This window comes from Vidua chalybeata, chromosome 3 (assembly GCF_026979565.1).
Source record: "Vidua chalybeata isolate OUT-0048 chromosome 3, bVidCha1 merged haplotype, whole genome shotgun sequence".
NCBI lineage: Eukaryota > Metazoa > Chordata > Aves > Passeriformes > Viduidae > Vidua > Vidua chalybeata.
In genome coordinates, this window is record NC_071532.1 from 15,322,805 (window position 1) to 15,344,228 (window position 21,424).

General features: G+C 37.7%; 1 protein-coding gene across 3 annotated transcripts in view; it reads right to left on the minus strand.

The window, feature by feature from the left end:
* Positions 1–3,869: 3,869 nt before the first annotated feature.
* CNST (consortin, connexin sorting protein) overlaps positions 3,870–21,424 on the minus strand; it is a 49,245-nt gene continuing 31,690 nt past the window's right edge. For all 3 annotated transcript variants that reach the window (XM_053938388.1, XM_053938387.1, XM_053938389.1), the window contains 3 exons: positions 17,346–18,214; positions 9,792–9,927; positions 3,870–8,171 (listed from right to left, as the gene is read on the minus strand). In XM_053938388.1, coding sequence (XP_053794363.1) covers positions 7,966–8,171; positions 9,792–9,927; positions 17,346–18,214 — 1,211 coding nt within the window. In that variant the 3' untranslated portion in view covers positions 3,870–7,965. The remainder of the gene's footprint in view (positions 8,172–9,791; positions 9,928–17,345; positions 18,215–21,424) is intronic.

The following is a 21,424-nucleotide window of genomic DNA, read 5'->3' on the forward strand; positions in this document are numbered from 1 at the left end:
TTAGAGATGCCAAGAACATTTGAAATTATTTTCATCTTTCACATTTGCAGACAGTGATGACAACATCTACTCTATGGTCAAAAGATTTCTGTGCCTCACAAGAAATTAATTTCTGCCGGGAGGCAGAATCTGGTGACTGCGGCTTCTTTCCACATCGTTTTGTTTCCTCCCTCTTGGCACAGCCATAGGTATTGTGTGAAGCCCAGCAGAGCTGTGAGATTGTGCCTTGATTAGGATTCTCAGCAGGGCCCCTTCTGCTGAGAATTGTTATTTTCCTGGTACTTAACAGAGTATGAGTTAGAATGGTGAGACACAAAGTAACCGCAGACAGCCTGAGCCTCATTTTCTGATGATAGAAATTGCCATTATACTTTGTGTTCCCACAAGTTTGTGGTCTGTTGATACCATTTGTTTTAATACATGTAAATAGCAACCAGCTACCATGGCTATGATGATATCAAGTACTAAAAATATGATAAAAGGGCATTTGCAGTTTGTCCTGCATACTAGAAAGGAAATTCTTCCCTCGAATAAAATTGTTTCCTTAAGATCACCACAAAATTTATAAGAATATAAAACTATCTTTAAAGAAAGTCTTCAAAGCTGTGTGAAGTCAGAGAGATTATGAACAAAAGGGTACTCATTTATCTTCCCTAATCTGTGTTGTCCTACTGGGAACTGGAAACAGATAAAAGATCATAAAATAGAATTTATAAGCTCTGATCTTGCTCTTCTTCTTCCTGCTACATGACGTTGTACAAACCACTTGCTCCTAAGGAGTCCTATGAAGAATTAAACAATATTTTAATCCTTATTCCCTTTTCCTCCCTGATGTCATTAAAACTATTGTGCATCTTTTTTTCTGTTTCTGTAAAATCTGATGAAAAAAACCCATCACTGACAGATACCTTTACCAGAAATATTTTTTATTATTTCCAGTAAAAAATTACCATAGCTGATCTAAGGTCTTTGCTACATTATTTCTGCAGCTCTTTTACCCATAAGATATTTCATCTTTACCATTGAACTGAGAAGTTGTTCCCCTTTATTTAATTTATCAATTTCTACATAAATCTTCAGATCTTTGCAAAGTCACTAAAAACCTTAGAATATTTTTTTTTTTCCTTTAGAACTCTTTTCAAACAGACTCTTTTCTATTATTTATGATGGGTCTTTTGAAGCAACCTTGCTGGTTTCTATGATGGTAGATACTGACATTTTGTCTTGCTGAAATTGACTGTACGGATCCTTAGTGATTCAAATGTTCCACTCCCTTTTTTTTCTGCAAGTCCCTTCCATAGTGCACTGAATTTAGCTCACTCAGGAATAGTGTGAAAATATTCTTGCTACTCTGATAGCCTCAGAGACAATCTATCCATTTCATTAGAAATTCTGGCAGAAAAACTGTACGAGCACAAAGATTCTCAGCATCAAGTGGCAAGATGCATGTTCTCTCTGGCAAAAAGCATTAATTCCTATTTCTGGAAAAGAAACAGAGGAATTGGCTTAATGCTGTATTTCTCTAATAAAAAGATAAGAAAGAAAACTGATTAATGGTTCCTAAATGAAAGTTTGGAAAAATAAAAAGGAAAAAACACCTCTAGATTTAGGTGTAAGGTTTACGTGGAAGGAACATCTCACATTTTACATTGCTCAGCTTCTAGTGCATGTATGCTTTCATCACTTCTCATGCAACTACTCCCTTCTCGTGCAAGGCTGCTGGCTCAGGAGAACAGAATGAATCCTGGCCAGCTTAAGGGGTGCACTCTTGGAAACACAGCATGGGACATTGCTTCCATGCATTGCAAACAGCAACTGTGGAGTCTGGACACGTTATGGCAAATCAGTCAAGTTTTCTCATTGCAGTACTTGGCACATGGCGCTTTCTGAAAAACATTTAGCTCTCACTCTGAGAGTTGTTTTTGGTAACAGCTTTAAAGTTGATCAGTCTATGAAAGCACAATAGAGGGGCTTAAACTCATTTTCAGTGCCAGGCAATGAAAGGGGACACGATCATTAAGTGGCACTTGACAGAAGTGTTACTGGAAACTTCCCAGCAGCCTAACAAATCAGGGGCCCAACTTGGCTAAAAGATGACAGCTCCTTGGCAAAAAGCAGAGGGAGAGAGCTGATGGATCTGATGTCATGTGAAGATGGATTCAAACTTGTTTTCAAGAAGAGCAGCTTAAAATTTTAGATTAATGGAGTACTTTGGTCTCGTATTGGACATATCTTAGAAATTTTGGCTGTGCTTCAGTGCTGTCTCCATACTTTCTATTTTAGCCTGCTTGTCATATTAAAAGAAAAAAAACAGGATTAACCCAAGTGTACCATTTTGGCTGAAATTCACTGGTATCCATTCAGTAACAGCTGTCACAGAGCAACTGTAAAACAGCATGCACCTATTCCCCACCATCATTTTCTTCAAGAGATGACCACAATATTTGGACATTACTGAAATCAGTAAACCCTAGGCTCATGTTATGACAACATGAACTACCATTACTTTTAATTCAAAGTAATACAAATGACAAATGATATAAAGGACCCTTAAAGCCCTTAAATTCTAAAAAAATAATTTTTAAAAAAGAACTTCATAGTCAAATATTTTAGGCTTCCCTGGGTAGCTATTTTAGATAAAAATATTTCAAATATTTCATTAAGACACATGGACATCAGCATGCAATCCCAAAGCTGTTTAGGAGTAGTACAAGAATCAGCCTAAGTTCTGCCATCACTGCTATACACTGGTGAGCCACTGAGAGTCATTAAGAGTTTTTACTGCAAGACTAGTTGTAATTGCTGTTTCAGTTTTGCTTACTGAATTTCAGAGTGTAAGGTGGAAGAGGAAAGGGATGCAGGATAGAATAATAGAATAGAATATTTAATAGAATAATAGAATAGAATTTAAGAGAATTCTGGATCCTTCAGGAAAGAAGATACTGTGGACAAGAAAGTGAGAAGAATCAGAAGAACAGTGGTGTAGAAGAAAATAGTGTATAGCCTGGAGAAGAGATGGTTTCTCTGAGGAGGTTACTAAGAAATGCCCTCACAGCAGTGAATACCGAGAGCATGAGAGACAACAAACTGAAAGAGAGATTATACAGGGCATAAAGAAAAACCTTTTCACCCTGAGCACAGCCAGGCAGAGGAATATGCCCAAGGAGGTTGTGCAGTCTTCATCCTTGGAGGATTTCAAGACCCAACTGGATAAAGCCCTGAGCAATTTGGCCTGATCTCAGCTGACCTTGCCTTAAGCAGAAGGTTGGACTAGAGACTTTCTGAGGTCCCTTCCTAACTCAATCCCCTTATGGTCCTGTGAATGGTAGAAAATGTGCTATTTCATACTGGGAAAGAAGTGGTAAAGTGGAAAGGCGACAGAAGGAATAAAAATGGGTGGGAAAGTGTTGCAAAATGTAGCATTGATATACTCCTATTCGGATCAGAGGCTATACGTTGGATTTACTTGCAGCTGTTTGTGTTTTTATTTATTTGAGTTCAGAGAGCAGAATGCCTTGTGACCAGCATCCAGGTCACCCACCAATTACTAGGAATTCTGAAACTCCCCATCTGTCACTTTGCTTTCACAATGATACAGTAAGGCAACATTTTAGTACCTGAAACCCACCTGTCTGGCAGCACCAGGCTCTGTGAGGAAACCTGGTTTTTGTTTAACTATTGAAACAAAGACAAATCACCCAGGAAAACTACACCAAAACCCAGACCAAACCTTACACATTTTATCCTCACTTTCCATTCTGGTTTGGGCTTAATAATGAAATTCTTATTGGAGGTACTGTTCATTTACTTGAATTTCACAGAAAATCTCAGTCTTTTCAGACATTTAGAAATCACAGTATCCAAAAAGGTTCATGTATTTTCTTTGGGACAGTTTTTATTTTTATTTTTTTGCTACAGTATGTAAATTACAAGCTTGGGTGACTTTCAAAGACAGTTATTTACTCCTTTTGCTAAAAGAAGCTTAAGATAAATTTGTTACAAATAACTTTGATTCCTTTCAGATGTTCTTGGTTTTACATTACAGTACAAAGCAGACAAACACGTTTCCTTAGGAGGATCATCCCTTTAGGTTATTGAGTGGAACAGTACCCAGTCACACAAGAATCTGGACTTCCAATGTACTCTGTTTACTTGATAGCTCAAACTTGCCCTTTACTACCAAGAACCCTAAATGAGAGTTTCCCTTTTTGTTACAATACTTCCTACTGCTTGTCACCAGGGCTACTATGCATTTTCCAGGTATGAAAGCAAAGATAATGGAAAAAAAAAAATTAAAACACAGCCTGTGTCGAGATCACAAACTTCTGCTGGCATACTTGGGCTGTGGAATGTCTATTTCCTTACACTGTCTTGAGAAGAAGCCTGTAGTATACTGTGGCTACACTACAGCACAGTGCCTTTCTTGGTCTAGTCTAGGCTGTTTGGGGTGAGGGTGTTAATTATGTGGTCAGATCTTTTGGCAGCATAATGCTGAATCTACATAAAAAGCCTTGTTGGTTTTTTCTTTATCACAAGAATCTCTTTGAAATAATTATGCTCAAAGAATAAACAGGAAGGTGGGGGTTTCTAGCAGAGTGCTGCAGGTGATTAAGTGGCACAACTTCTGTGGTACACTAGCAGCCTGAAATCCAGTCATATTTTATGAAAAGTTTTTTAAACTATTCTCAAGTATGGAACCATTTCCTGAATTTTCCTACCAATTCTAAATGTTTTCAACTCAGCACAGTATGGTCGCCCTATTGCCAAGCAGAACAGCCATAAAGACAGTGGCAGGGAAGGAAACAATGAATAAAAAGTTACATGCAAAAGACTTTAAAATGCACTCAGTGTGTGTGTGAAGGGGAAGCCTTTTTCCACTGCTTTCCTTCTCCTGAAACAATCTTAGCTGTTGCTTGATATTATTTTACCTCAAACACTCAGATGAGTAGTAACTGTTCAAATCCACTGTTTCTTTTTGCTTTGATTCACATGTCTGCAGGATCCTAAGCTCTCAGGTCACCCAGCTGGAAGCAGTGTCACCAGTATTCCAAAGAGAAGAGAACACATAGGAAAGCCAACATCAGGCCAGCCTGCACACTCTTTGGAGTTCCAATGCAAAGCAAATTTGGTTCTGTTGATAGCTGCAAGTTTGATCTTGTACTACAGACCATTTGCACTAACAGAATTGTCAAACAAAGCATGAATTTGCACCATCAGCTTTTCAAAAAGGAATGCCAACAGAAACTGGATCCAGATTTGAACCCTTGGCTGTAACTGAGGAGTGAGCAGCGCAGATCAGGAGCTGGACAGCCTGTGCATAGGTGCCTGTTCTGCTCCCTCAGATGCTGGGAGGCTTTGCAGGGCTGCTACCTTGGCATAGCTGGGGAAGGCTGAAGAGATGCTCCACGTCACAAGGGTGGGGTGTCTGAGTGACACAGAACGTCTGGCTGCTCGCTTCTCAGTGCGTACGCGTTGGTGACGTGCTGCCCAACCTCCTCACGATCTCATAGGCAGTTCTGCTGATACTTGTGAGTCTTTGCACCAGGAATATAGCACAAAGAGAAAAGACCAGGATTTGGATCACTGATTTGAAACTGAAATACTTATTAAAAATTGCTTTGACTTTAAATAGCTTTATAGTTTCAAATAAAATAATTGCTTTAAAATAGTTTTAATTAAATGAACCTAGAAGTTGTGGATCTTTGATATCCATGTCTGATATACTTTTGAATAAATAGATCTATAAATACCTCTTGATCTTTTTAGTGATGAAGTGCACAAAAAGTTAAAAATATAATTTTTTAAGCTGAAATGAACAGTTGTCTCCTTAGGAATAAACTTAATATCCAGAAACACTCAATGCCAAGTTACTACATAGTCACTATAAATACATACTTTAACTGAAAGCATGCTTTTTAATTACTCAGTGAGTAAATTGCCAAAATAGAAAATTAAGCTGCTCTTTAAAAGAAAAACTAAATAAATAAACAAAAAACCCCAGAATTCAAATAATAAACTGAACCAGCCAGTAAAACACAGAAGTGTCTTTCCCTTTCTCCTTTAGAGTAGCCCAGCATTATGATACTCTTGAGGACAACAAACAAACAACCCCCAAACTACCATTCTCAAGTTTCATTCTAAAAGCAAAAGTTTTCAGTAATTTGGGCATTTGAAATTTGCTAATTTAGTATAAAGCTGCACATGAGGCTCCCTAGGGTATAAATAAACTAAGCCTCCACAGTGAAAACCAAAAGAGAAATCATACATGCAGTTTATTCTAGAAAAAACATGATTTTAACTTTAAAACCCCGTTAAGTATAACAGTGCATTAGGAACAATCAAGCTCACCAGAGGGACAATTTGCTTGCAAATGTCAAAAAGCATGATCTTGAATGTTATAATTCTGAGCAGTATCTCAAAGATTTCACTTCATAGCATTTTACAAAATAATATCCTAAACCTGAACACACTGCATCATACAAGGTTAATAAGCAGGAAATCACAGAGTGGAGTGAAGTGGGTCCCTCAAAAATGCTGTTTCCTGAGGTGTAAAGGAATCGTTTCACACTCACACCGTCAGCAGGGCTGCACCACTGTGCTCTGTGCAAGAACAGCTGCCACATCTCGAGCAGAGCGTGGCCCAAAGGCCTGTGTATCTAATTCTCACCTTCACTGTCCTGCCAGTGTTTCTCTCACCACCACACAGGGAGGGCTGAGCACCAAGTGATAGAAATACTCACTTAAAATGACTCTTTGTACTGATCTAAATTTCTTTGTAAAGCTGATAGAGAAAGAACAGATTTTACAATACAGGTCTCAGAACTGCAGGGCAAATAAATGCCAATGTGCTTTATCAGCTGGAACAAGTGCCCTGGAATACCAACAGGCTGTGGATCTGCAGTGAACCTCTGAACCTCTTCTGTTGGATCAGTGCACCTTGACACAACCTTTACTCATTGACAGAGGCTGCAGCCACACAGTTCTGTGATCCTGCACACTCATTTGGGATGAATCAGACATGAGCCCTAATTCCAATAAATATTCATAGACAAAGGCAAGGATCATTATTCCCCATTTATGGAGGAGAAACTGAGGCACAAAGTGATTACTCCAAGTCAGTGACATAGCTGGAGGAAAACCCAGTTAGCCCCACACCTGCTACCAGGTGCTTTAAAATGAGCCAAAGCCACTTGATTATTTAATGTGAATAATTTAGTAAACATCTTTTTGTTTCTGTGTTTAGTGAGACCAGTGTTTTATTTTTTAACCTTCCATTTCTAAAACAACCCACATGATACTGAGAGCAAAGGTCTAAGAAATTTAGTGAAATCTGCCAGCAGATTTATCCCATTCATGATACTCACTGCAAGCTGTAAGATACAGGGTCACCCTGGTAATTACCAAATGAGGGCTCTGTGAATGCCACTTCACTCTTCTCACTCCACCCAAATAATTACATGGCTCACCAGGAGAAATAAAATGGATAAAAACATTAAGACTTAGAAAAAAATAATATTTCCAAAAAACAAAGACTTATTGCATGATAGCTGGAGGCAACACCTTTGCACAAACAGCTGTAAATTAAAGCTGTCCTTTTACTAAGCTTCCAGAGATTGCTTACACAATGTGTGGCAATGGGAGAGAATACAGAAGACAGTTAATTTTCTTCCTTCTTCTTCACTTGCTCTAGTGGATGAAAAGCTACTTGCCTACTTTCAAAAGGATGAAGATAATAACTTTTTATGCTCCCATACCACGCTGCTACACTTGTGAACTGATGTGAACATTTTGCCACCTGATTGCTAAACTAAAATTTTCTTGATTTCTAAGTAAATGTGAAAGTATATCATCAAATACGCATCACCTGCAGGTGGCAAGTGTTAAAGAACTTGAAATCACAATTTTGTTCTACTCTCTCCAGTAACCACTGGTGAGCTCTCAGTGTGCTGTGTCCACTCCTTTCAGCTATGAGAAGGCTATCCAGTGTTTGAGTTCTTCCACACGCTGCAGTATCTGTGTATAATAGAAATCCATGTTGGCTGCAAAATCAGTACACACAGGGGATTCCATGTCACCAAAGGTGCAATACAGTGCAGTTCCTCCAATGCTAAGGAAAACAGTTGCTATGCACAGCAGGATCAGCAAAATACAGGAGCCACCAGACACTTCATCTGTAAATAAGAGCAGAAGAGGTGAATAAAGATGCTATACAAAGCAATACAAATGCATGTGAGAAAACCTGAGACAGGTTTCTATCATGAATGGGTCAAGAGGTAAACACATTTAATAATGCTCACCATGTCAAAGTGACCACAATACACACAGGGAATTTTATGTTTCTCAGTCTTTCCAGAAACCTAAATAATTCTATTGCTTCATTTCTGCAGTCTGTGGACCTGTCCCTGCTGAGATCACTTGTGGAGTCATTCCACGCTGAAGCAAAATAAGCTCACCTGTGAGAAGGCCCCACAACCAAAGCTGTCCTTTATGGAATAGTTCAAACAAAACAAAGGCTTTGAAATGAAACCAAATGGAAACATTCTTGCTTCATTTGTAATGACACTGACTGCACTACAATGAACTGCTTGTGATTACTCTCACATTTTGACTGCAGACACAAAACGGTCAGCATAGGCTAATGTGAGGGGTTATTTTACATCTCAGTTTACATTCTCTGCTAATTCTTTGCATGATTGTTTTTTCCAGAGTAGGAGCAATGCAGAAGTTGCAGAGGTGCTGCTACATCCTCACAATCTCACTTGTCCTTGCTAATCTGTATGCATGAACAACATCTGTGTCTTCTGTCAGACTGACGTGGCTCTAAGGAAATTTCTGTACTCCCATCACTCTACACTGGGAGAAGAAATGGGGTAAAAAGAAATATTTGAGTGATTTTTTTGGTGTGTGTTTGAAATCAAACTTGAAGTAATAATAACAATATAAAACAATTTTCCTTTTGAATAACTAAATCCTGGGGAAAAATCATATAGAAAAACTCTAATTGGAATTTTAAATAAAACATAAATACTTTTAAAATAATTTCAAAAAAAGATGGGATAGGGTCTCTTTAGGCTGTGAATGTTTGAGACACGCTAACTCACTTTTAAGAACTAATTTATACCATTTAGTGGCTGGCATACACAGTAGATAGAACTTTCTATATCATTAGCAATCAAAAGTAGTTTTCTTAGCATCTTTTCACTTTAAATAATAGAGACTCTAAACAAAAAAAAAAAAAAGCATAAGAAACATACTGTGTTTCTCATGAGGCTATTTAGCCCATCAAAAGGTGTAAAGCCAGATTTAATGACAGCTAGCAAATATGTATGGATGTTAAATTATAAAGTAAGGTTAAAATCTGACACCCTCCCATCACATGGAAACCACTAGAAAGGGTTGGGAATGTACCCATGGACAAAGCACAACAGACTTATTTCTTTTGCATCCCTCTACCTACACAGGAAATGGATTTAGGGAGAAATCCACCTCTAAGCAATGAACATTAATGAAAGGACTTCAATTATTTGTCACTTGTAAATGATTCAGCCAGAGGAAAAAAGCAGTGACTTCATTCTCAACAAAGCTTTAAAACAGATGTGTGCTCATTGTATCCTCAGTGTAGCTTGTTACCCTAACCTGGTACAGACTAAAAATCTTTGATCAATCACCTTTACTTACTAAGTTTTAAAAAAAACAAGAGAGTATGTTCAATAAATGCCTGTTTTGCTGCTGTGAACTGACAATATTTGCATCCCAAGAAAACAATCCATGAATTAACAAATTTAAACTACCTTGATCCAATGTGTCTTCCATTTCTTGGAATCTCACTCTTCTTTTTGTTTGCCTTTGCTGGACTTGAGCAATTGTTTTTCCATCTCTGTCATCTCTCTTCTTTAGTATAGACACCAATCCTTCCACTGGGGTAATCTATCAGGAAAGTCAGTGAATGGCACAAGATATGTTAAATTGAAGCTCATGCTTCAATTTCTCACAATGACTCAGGGAGGAAACAAGCTAAACAGTTAATAAATGGTTTCCAGTCTACTTTTCTTAAACATTGCAGCACTTGTGAAACCTCCTTCTTGAAGACATCAAGTCCCAAACAGACAGGACAGCTGCAGTATCATTCTGCTGCTTACTGACACTGCTTGCCTTTAATTGTTATAAAAGTTAAATGCACACACATTTTCTGCTTGGATCGCACTTTGTGTTCCTTTGTAAGCTCACATGGGCAGGGGCTGTGGTGAGGCGGATTTGTGTCAAAATCACTATCATCAGAGGGCAATAAGAAGTCAATGACACACTGCTGCTGTCTCTCCAAAGATATAATCCTGCAGAGACCATCAAATACTTATTGTGAGATTAATTTTCCAGCACTGCAATTGGTTCCCCAGTGGGGGACAAGCAGCTACAGCAGGGCTACAAAACTGAAGAGAGGGAATACCAGGGAAAAAGAAAGCTTCAGTGCTCTGGATGGATTCCAGTTCCACATTGTAATAAGCTCTCTGGATACAGCAGCAGTGCAAAAATCCTTCCCTACAGGCTGGTCACTCAAACAGCTTGCACAAACAGCAATATGGTCAACAAGTCAATAAACCACACCTTCTCTTTTCTTTGCTATAGCATTTCCATTAGTTGCAAGAATATATGGTAAGCCACACTGGGTTTGTTGGGCAGTCTGTAACTTCCTTGTTATTAATGAAATGAAAGTAGGTGATGTACCAGGAGAAAAATGCTTTCCTAAGCAAGCAGCTCCTGGTGTGCTGGAAATAAATAGAAATTAAAGTAGAAAGTATGTTTAGAATTGCCCTTTTACTACCTTGTGAGCATCCTTGCCTCAAAAAAAAGTCATAATTATTTCTTCCTAGACCTTAGTAGGACTTTAAAAAACTTAATTCTGTAGATCAGCAGTAACATTTGTTAAATTAAAAAGTAGTATGTATACGTTTGTGCTACAGATAAAACATATCACATTTACAACTGAATTTGCAACTCATCTATTAGATAACCCCAAAGGCCTCTTAACTTTCACAAAAACTCCAAACCCCCCAACTTTCCAAGTAACACTGTAGTTGCAGACAAAGGACTGCTTAAGCCTATCTATGACATAAGTTAGAAGACCACCCATAAAAACTCGCATGCATTGCATTTCCAAGAGCTCTAGAGAAACAGAAAACAAACAAAGTTCATAACTTATGTCCTTAAGCTTGCCTCGTGCCACGAGCTTATATAAAGCATCGATGCACGCTGTAGTCAGAGATGGTGCCCTGCACACAGGGAGACACAGGGCACAATCCAATAGGCACTGGAGCAGCTTTGGCCTTTGCAACATTGGAATGAAAAATGTGGCAATTACACTTGCAGGTCTCTGGTCTGGCAGTATTTTATAGCCCTTAAATGGACAAATAATGTTACCCAGAACAACTCAGAGGATAAAACTGATCTCTGCCACACTTTTGATACTCACTTTCCCTTTTGTTTATCTGCTCAAGAGCTTGAATGGATTATTTAATGAAACAATGCTAGAAAGTACTTGGAAAGCAGAGGAAATAAATTGTTTAAGTCAACATGCAGAGGACCAGTAGTTGGCACAAATGACCCAGAAATAATAGTCTGCAAGTGTCTCATCACAACAAATGAGTGCACTGAGGTGCAGCTTCTACTAGTAATGCTAAATTAGCCTTGCAAAACTGCCAAGAAAACTTAACAGGCCAGCAGAAAAATCACCACTTCTGTTTCTTTGTTGTGACAAGGAAGGGGGATTATGTAGGAGTGCTTTAATTTGACTTATTTATTTGGAAGGGTGGAGATGAAATGATATCCTTTAGTAGAGTAGATTATTTTAAGCTTCTGCTTACAGCATTGCTTTCATAAAGAGGATCAATTGCTCCTCCCACACCACCCACACAACAGGCTGGCTGTTGCCTGGCATGATTATTCCCAAGTGGCTTGGACTGCACAAGGTGGGAATGTCACCCAAAGATGGCAGGGCATTCCTATCAATCTGCCCAAAGATTAGAAGTGGTGGTCTGTTCTGCAAGACATCACCGCAACCTGAGGCACTACCTTCTGTCTGCTGGCTCTTGGTAGTTTCTGAATGACTGTGTCACAAACTCCTGTCTTCTCCAAGCTTAAAACCAGAGGGCTATCCTTGACAGGATTATGTGGAAATGTGTTGCAGTAATTACAGTTACATAAAAGGCTTTCTGGAGGAAAGACTTGCTACAATGAGGTTCATTTACTTTCCCTGTCAGCCTACATGGATACATTTCAGGATTCACTTTAAATGTATAAAGAACTAATGTGACACAGCACAGGTTTCTCTATTCTGAACATCTTTTGCTTAAAAAGAGGGAGCAAATATTTTTGATTTTGCAATAAAAATCAGTGTGGCTAATGTTACTTCCCTATCTCAACAAAAGCCATAAACTGTGTTTTGAAAAACAGCCCCTTTACATGATATGTAATTTATTCCTAGAATAGAATCATAGAATATGTTGAGCTGGAAGGGACTCACAAGGATCAAGTCCAACTCTTAGTCCTGCACAGGACACCCCAAGAGTCACACCATGGGCCTCAGAGCATTGTCCAAGCATTTCTTGAGCTCTGCCAGGCTGGTGCTGTGACCGCTTCCCTGGGGAGCCTGTTCCAGTGCCCAACCCTCTGGGTGAAGAAACTTTTCTTAATATCCAACCTAAACCTCTCCTGACTCACCTCCATGGCATCACTATACTTCATCTGCCATACTTCCATCTACCTTTGAATTTTATGAGTTACACATTTAAGGTTTTTTGTCTTTGTCTCCAATACACAAAGTGATTATATTAGCTCCATCTCCCACTAATTAAACATCTAAGGAGAAGGGCTTGGCTGCCACACAGGATGAAGTTTTACATCCCACTCTTTAGGTGTCAGGAGGAAATAAAAAGGCAGAATATATTATTTATATTAGAAGTTAATGAGGGAACTGTGGTTAATACAGTTGACCACAAGTCAAGCAGAGGCTTGACTTGAACCACAGGCAGAAAAATACAGGCTTGCACCAGACTGTCCTGCAAACAGCTCTTACATGAAACAGCTGCATAAAAGACCCTATTGAAACATCACATATTTTCTTAATTCTAAGCTGGATAATTAACAAAAGATGGTCTTGGAGCATCTATGTAACCGAGCTTACTGAGCTCTGCTGGCCTTCACAAAATCTTTCGACAGGAGGTTTTACAGTACAGGAACTGAAAGTGGCATGCAAGTGTGTGGTGGCATTTTCATCAACAGTCGAAAAGGAAAGCAGCAATGACTGTTAATTGAAAACTCTGTTAAAAAATTAACAGAGTTAATTTTGACTGTTAATGATTGTTAATTGAAACTCTGTTAAAAAAAGCTTTTCTCTTTTCCTCACCATTAATAGAAAGTGAATTTGCTTCAATCAAAAGTTTCACACTTTTCAGATAAATTTTAATAACCAGGCTGCAAAATCAGAAGAAATAAACTAATTAAATGACCTGTCTCTTCTGTGTTTAAAACAGAATTTGGTAATAAAATATCAAAAAGCTTCTTGCACTGTGCTTATTTTCAACAAATATGATGTGTATATGTTTATAAACCTACTGGACAAAACTATGAAAATAAGGCCTTGTAATTCAAGTTCTGAGAAGAAACTTCTGAGAGAAAACATACTGAACTTGACACTTAGAATTAGTTGTAGCATATAGACATAAATAAAAACCCCAAAATGGAAGCACTACAAACTGGGAACTAGGAAAAAAAGTATGAACTATGAAGTAGTTTGGTTTGTATGCTCAAAACTACTCAAGAAGGTTTCTGTATTCTTCTGTGGGCTGTATTCCTTATTCAGTTACGTGGCAAAGGACTGTAGTTTTATTACAAGCAATACCAGATTTTTTTTAAAGCAGTAATCCCCAAAATGACAAAACCCAAGACTGCCCTGTGTTACAGTAAAACCAGCAGACAAACCCCTTTGCTAATAAAATACATTAGATAAGTGAGTAATTTGAGTTTGAAAAAGAGCTGACTTAGTAGGTTCAGTATTCACAGCACAGCTACTGAGGGTAACTATTTTTCCTGCTGATACACTTGCCATGCAAGTACCTGAGCTCCTTTATACAGCAACAGATACCTGCTACCATGTAAGCACTTCACATGGCAGCATAGTTCTTACAAACTCAAAGCTAAGGGACCCAAGCCATACAAGAGAACAGAAGATCCAAAACATTGTCTCCAAAGCTAGTGGAGACTTCATTTCTTGGTATACAAACTGTCATCCAAAAGCTTTATGTTTTGGTAGACAGTCTTTGCTTTCTAGAAAGAATTTTCTAATAAGGAAAAACTTTAAGATTTTACTAACTTCCCTAACAAGTTTATGCTACAACCTTTTATTTTATATAGCAAAATGCAACTTTATTGAGGTTACAATTTGTTTTGCCACTGGCGTGTCATTTCATTCTCACAGAAATTATATCAAAGATATTTAAGAAGAGTTATATACTTCTAGTATCTGTTATTGCCAGCTTCTGACTGTGCTTCAAAGTTCTTTGTTAGCTGTACAAATCTTGTTTCTATAAAATGACTGTGGTTTTCCATCATTTGCATGTTGTTGGACGTGGTTTGTACTTGTGAAGAAATACCCAGTATAAGGGCCTGTACAATACAAAAAATACTATTTCCGTTTTGCAACTATTTAAATCCAGAGTCAGAATTTGGTGACTTTTAACTCTTGTAATTAGTTATTGTAAAGGATAAACTAAAAGCAAGTGACAAAGTATCTAAGTTAGAAAACTGCATGAGATGATTCTTGGATCTCAAACTGGAGCCAAGCAAAACTTCTGAATTGTAAATACATACACAAGTATTTACCCTTCCCCATCTTCAATAAATTCTTATTACATGTGAATTGAAGAACATTAATGAAATTTTATCCTATCATATAGGTTTTGTCCCCAGGTTATTTCAAAATTATCTTTACTTCCACCTTCCATTCTAATTTGTTTGTGGAAGTTTCGTAAACACTTACTTCATGACTAGTTTTATCACGGTCAAATTGATTATTTTTTTCTTTTTTACTGCCACATTGGTACATTTCACGTGATTCATTTAATTTCACTCATGTGACTACCAATGCATTTTCTAGATACTCATTAACAACCAGTGTATGAAAACACCATTATCTTTTTAGGTTGCCATAGTGTGAACAATGCAATTTCAAAGCCTTCAAGAGGACAAGAAAGGAAGAAGTGCTACAGCTGGGTACAAAGATTCTGTCTGCTCATCGAAACTTCAGTGCAATCTTATATTGGCACTAAAGCAGAATCAATGAACACAAGTTAACAATGCTGCTTTCTCAGGGGCGCCAAACTCTTTCAAATGTGCCTTCCAAGAAAGCTGTGGGTGCTCATCACTTCTGAAAAACAACCCCTAGGCTACTGATGGGTGGTAAGATTAACAGGAAAAACATCCTATAGCTATATAATGAAACAATACAAGCTGGTGTGCTGTCCTTAACTCACCCTGCGACACCTAGAAATCCCAAGTATTGCAAAACAACCCCTGATGCTGCATATGACAAATTTTAATTGCTACTGACATTAATCCTTCTTCCCTTCTCCCATTTAAGCCCCCTGCCTCACACAAAACTTGAGCCTCTTGCTAAGAACGATTCAAGTGGAGCCTCATCAATGCAGCCAACATGATGCCTTATATGGCCAGAAAAAGTTCTATGGAAAAACTCAAGGTGCTTTTTTCCTCTGCAGAGACTCAACTCTGCCATCAGAGTACTGGCAGTCCCAGCACCAGGAGAGCAAACTAGAATTGAAATTAGATGCCCTGCAAAGCATCATCATCGGTCACAGGGACAATCAATACAAGAATTTTTCTAACAGTATCAATATGCTGCTTCCTATCCCATCCTCTGAAACATAAATGGCATAAACATAGCTATTTCAAAATAGATGCTATGGATTAATTTAGGCCATATCCATGTGAAACAGAACAGTACTCCTCTGCTAAAATGCAGCACTTCCAGTGGGCTCAAAAGAAATTTAATGCTGAGGGATGATACTTAAATTACTCTTTTGTTATACATGCATTCAGGCTTAGCACAGACTGTCAACAAAATGCTCTTTTTCTAAACCACCCTCTAAGTGAACACAAGCCACTGGACTTATGAAAATTTGGGATACATGCATTAACATGTATGTGGGTTTCCACATCTGCTTGCATACAGCTTTGTGCACATAGCTGTCAGTCCTGGTATGTGGCACACTTCCTGAGAGCCCACAAGAAGACAACAGGCATGATCTTGGAAAGGACGTAAGAAACTCTTTAGGTGGGGAGAAAAACCAAAATGCTCTTTTTTCAGCTCTGGAGACTTTACCAAACATATAATAACACCAGCATAGATCTCCAGTATTTAGTTCCCTTCTTGGCCACTGTCCTTGAGCAATTGTAGAAGTTCTTGGTCTCTGTGCATTAGCTTGATCTATAGAGAAGTACTGCAACTTTATTGCCAAGGGGATAGTCTATTGTTAAAGATCTTAAAAATAGAAATGTACTAAGAAGATACTTTCATACAAGCCTTCCCCTTCCAGCATCTGAAATAACAAATTTCACAATACACTCTTTTTTAATTTAACAAAAAGAAAGCTCTTAAGGATGCAAATGCAGCAAAACCAGAAGAGAAATAAAGCAAAGATGCTGTCATTATATTCTCCAAAAAAAGTCCCAAAGCAATAAATCTTCTCTATTTTCAGATGAACAATTTAGCCTATGAAGCACTCACCCTTTTTAAAGGCCTATCAGGTGGGTTCAGGGTTAGAAGCTCTTTCTTAGCTTGGGCTGAACAACAAATCTGCCTAACCTGACAAAATCAGAAACCCATTCATTCATATACGGAATTTATAAATATGTAGTTCTCACCTCTATGGAATAAGCACAAAAAAGCAAACTTTCTTCTATGCTTAGAAAAGAACGATGGTACATCATAGACATTATGCAGATTTCTGACACAAAATTTAATTTAACAGGAATTGTGAGAACATCTCTTAACAGTCTCTGTCAGAATAAAAAGAAAATAAACCCCCCCCAGGTATCACACTCATATATAAGATATCAATCTTATTTTTGAAACACAGTGCACTGCTGGTCAAGAAAGAGACAGAGAGGCAAAATGAAACTTTTTCTGAGTAACTCAGAACAATTAAAAATGTAGAGATTTCAGATTTGGAAAAGTGATACATAATGGAATATTTAACACATTTTGAAGTTAGCAATATCTAAAATATTTTAACTGAGATGAACTTGAAAAATTATATAGGATTTACAATATTTACCTCAGTAATCTCTATCCTTCTTGTAAGTTCATCAAGAGAAGAAAAGCTGTCATCTAGTGATAAAGCTTCCAGGGAGTTACAAGATGCTCGTTCAGGTGAAATATCTGGAACAGTGTCAAAGTCCTCTTGATTTCCTAAGTCTGCAGATTCTTCAGTGTCTATTATGTTACCATTCAAAAATCTCAGAAATAAGTCTTCTTGTTCATTATTGACCTTCTCCTCCTGTCCTGCTGCTCTCTGTATTTCCTTGCACACCCGTGAATGGTCAGTACTCTCATGCTCAGACACTTCATTACACCCAGAGCATTCACCTGAGGCAGTTCTGTCCCATGAAGACTGTTCATCATTGTCATCAGGCTGTATCTGTTGCTGCTTTAAGCCACTATTTCCAAGCTGGCCACTAGGAATTTCTGAAGACCCAGCAGCATGTTTTGATCTGAGCAGACTTCTATCAGCTGGCACATCTTTATCAGAAGGAACCAAATCAGTAGGCATATAATCATCATCTGTTAAAGCCAAAGCATCTACCATTGGCTCAAGAGGGAGTTTCACTCCAGGCTCCCCAGCCCCTTCTATTTTCACTGCATCCTTGGAGAGCTGTCTTTCCCCCAGCTGCAGACTGTTATCTTTACCAGCATCCCCAGATGATAAACAGCCCGAGGAAGGCCTGCCCACTGTCCCTGTGGACTGGGTGTGTGGCTCCAATGTTGATTCAGCACTGCAGTGCTGCTCCTCCATGTGGTCCTTTCCTGCAGCTACCCGAAGACTTGCTGCCTCTGTCTGTCTCTCAGTTTTGTTTTCACCTGGGCAAACAGCGCTCAGCTGTTTATCTTCTTTCTTTGGTGTAATGCCAGGACAAGTTTCAGTACCTAAGAGCAATAGGGAAAACAGTTCCAGAGTTTTTAAATGATTCAAAGCATCAGCCCAGGGGGGAAAGAGTATACTGTGATTTGATAACATTGTAACCTAATGCTTCAAAATGCTCTCCCATAAAGGGCAGGCATTTTATGCTACAGTCAGGATAACTTTTGTTAGTAGTCTCTGACTCCTGATTCAGGGGAAAAAAAAGTATTTGCACACATTCTTGCAGGTGAAGCACATGATTCAGTGTCCTTCTGAAAAAAGCTACTCCCAATACAGCCAAGCGAGTATATTTCAGAACAGTCACTTGTCTTCTAATGGATATTTTACATGAATCATCTCATGGAGGCCTGGAGTTCAGGCAAATGCACTTAATTACAGAAAACTGTACCTTGATGCCAGTGTATCTGTCACCTAGGGAGATATCTGTATTTCTTTTAAAGAAGTTGCAATCCTACTAATTTAATAAATTTTATATTTGCATATCATTAGCTCCTTTGGTTAACACTAAACTAAACAGAAATTACATTTCCCATAAAGGGACAGCATAAAAAGATGCTGCTTTTTGGATCAGTAAGCTTACATATTAAAAATGCAATCAGAGGCAACTTGTTAGTATTCATATTTACAATACATATGAAAATCATTTTTCTTATCTGAAATTTCAGAGACACACAAGGAGTTCTACATAGCTTGTGAATTCACCTACTGTTGGCATGATCTGCTGATGAAGGAGTAAATGCTTAGCCCAAGTTATCTAAGAAATTATTAGATATTAAACATAATAAAATTATTAGATATTAAACATTAGATATTAAAATCTCTGGTTTTAGGCTTAAAAAGAGAGAAAGGGGCTGTTAAGAATTAAAATATCCAAATAAGATAGCTATGACAGAAACTGCCTTTTATTCCATACTTTAATAAAAAATATGTTAAGACTATGTTATAACAGGACTACTGTTGCAGTAATAGTAATAGCCTCAATCATCAAATTAATAACTTTAGAAAGTGCTTATTTGCATTTTTTGGTCATAGTGAAGAGCAGAAAGGTCTTATGAACAGATTAATAAAGATATCAAACAATGCCCTTCTTAACTGAGTTCTCCATGCCAATTTTGTTCTTTCTCACCTGTTAAAACCTCTCTTAAAATGTGAGCTATTTTCTGAACTTGTTACACAAAATAGTCACATTCATTAAAACAAACTTTTGCATTAATTCATTGTACTGAACAATTTTTTTAAATTCCAAACTATCCCCCTTTTAATGGATAATGAAATACAAGGTAGTACAGAAAAGACAAACTTGAAAATTGAAAAAGAGAATATCCAAGCAAATCAAAATGTGGAAAAAATATCAGAATGTCATTAACAGAAAGAAAGAGTACAAGAAACCTAACTTCTGTAAAACACTGAAAGAATAGGTGTGAGACAGGGACTTTTTAAAAATTAGACACAGATGAGTAGATAGCTCAAGGGATTTGTAATGGGATACTGAGCCCTTCACATACAGGTCATGAGTTCAAACACAGCCTGGATTATTGGTACAAGATTTTGTTACCATCTGTCAATTTTTCCTAGTGGATACATCCACATTACAACCAGCATCTTTGTTGGCAGACTGCAACAAAGATTAAATGGAATCGGAAATTAAATCAGATTCTTTACTGTGAAAGGTGTCCCTTGAGCTCAGGGCACTGTTCCTAAGAAAGTAATAAATTATCCTAGCACTGTTATGTAACCACAGATGTACAAGAACTGGGATGCAATAATCATTCACATCAGATTTTCAGCAGTGTTCAATATTCACAACTACTTCATGCAACCCATGCCGACTACAGACTGAAGGCTAGTAAAGGCAAACACTTGAAGATTAATTAGAAAAGATGCCTTTGCCTACACTAGGTTAACTGAAGACATACCCACCAAAGACAGTACTTTTTGCCTGACTGACAGAGGTACAACAAAGTGTCTACAGAAAATTTTTTAGCAACAAAAGCACCTATGGTAATTTAAAAAATTGATTCTTTCCCCCCTAACAGAGTTGCATTAGAACTGACACTTGGTTCGCTCATCACAGGAACCTGTAGGCACCACTTGGTCCTGTTAATCCAACACAGCCTAGCAGACAGAGTACTGATCTACAGTAATCTACCAATGGAGAATTCACACTTCTCTATCTTTGTCCATCTTCCCAATGAAAAACAAATCCCATAGAACCTAAAAGAAAACAGGATATAATGACTTTCTCCCCATCCTGGAAATGAGCCTAAACTATATGTACACACTGCAAACTTATGCTAAGGGTCTTGTTAAATTCAGTATTTCATTAGGAAGGTTTTCATGAAACACATTAATTTATCTTTAGTTAACACTAAGGGTATTAAGTTTCTGCTTTCAGTCAGAAACTGAAGAAATTAATGGGAAAATTAATGTATCAAATCTCATCTTTTAATATACACACACAGTATTAAAGGCCAAATTCTCTCTGTTGGTAGGTTCAGAGTGAAAATCTGCCAGAAAGTAAAATGTAATAGAACAGACCATTCACAACCCTTGCTCAGAAGGGCAGAAATCTAATTAGGTACTGTCCCAGGAATCTCGACTGGACGACTTCTTGTAAAGCTGTTTGTTGGTTGCTGTAGCCCCAGGAGAGAGGAATTGTGAATTCTTAGGATCAACTGCCTACAGAGGCTCAAACTATGTTCCCATATACCATAGCAGATCAATGGAGCAATTTTTGCTTCAGATTATCAGGCAAGTTTGATTTTACTTCAAAGATGCTACTATAGTACAGTGCAACAATCTCTACAATGTAATATAGATATTGGTACAATGCATTTTATGTATTCTTATTGATAACTGCTACATAAATTCTTATTAAATATGAATCCATATGAAAGCCAGTTCTCAAAACACATGAGAGCTTCCTTTTCCTGTCTAACTGTAAGTCAGACTTCTACTACAAGCAGTTAAATGAGTTAAGTAGTTCTTCCTGTGGTTTGGCAGATACATGTATAAGAAAAGTAAAACTTTACATGTTTACTTTTAATTTCATTTTTCTTTTTTTTTTTTTTTTTTTTTTTTTTGGTAGAGAAAAAAAAACACCTAAAAAGCAGAAGTCAAGCATTTTAAGTTTTCAGTGAGAAGGCCCATGCACTTAGGCTACTGCTGAAAAGGATACATATTAGGAACTGTATGTTTATTGTAATACGGGATTC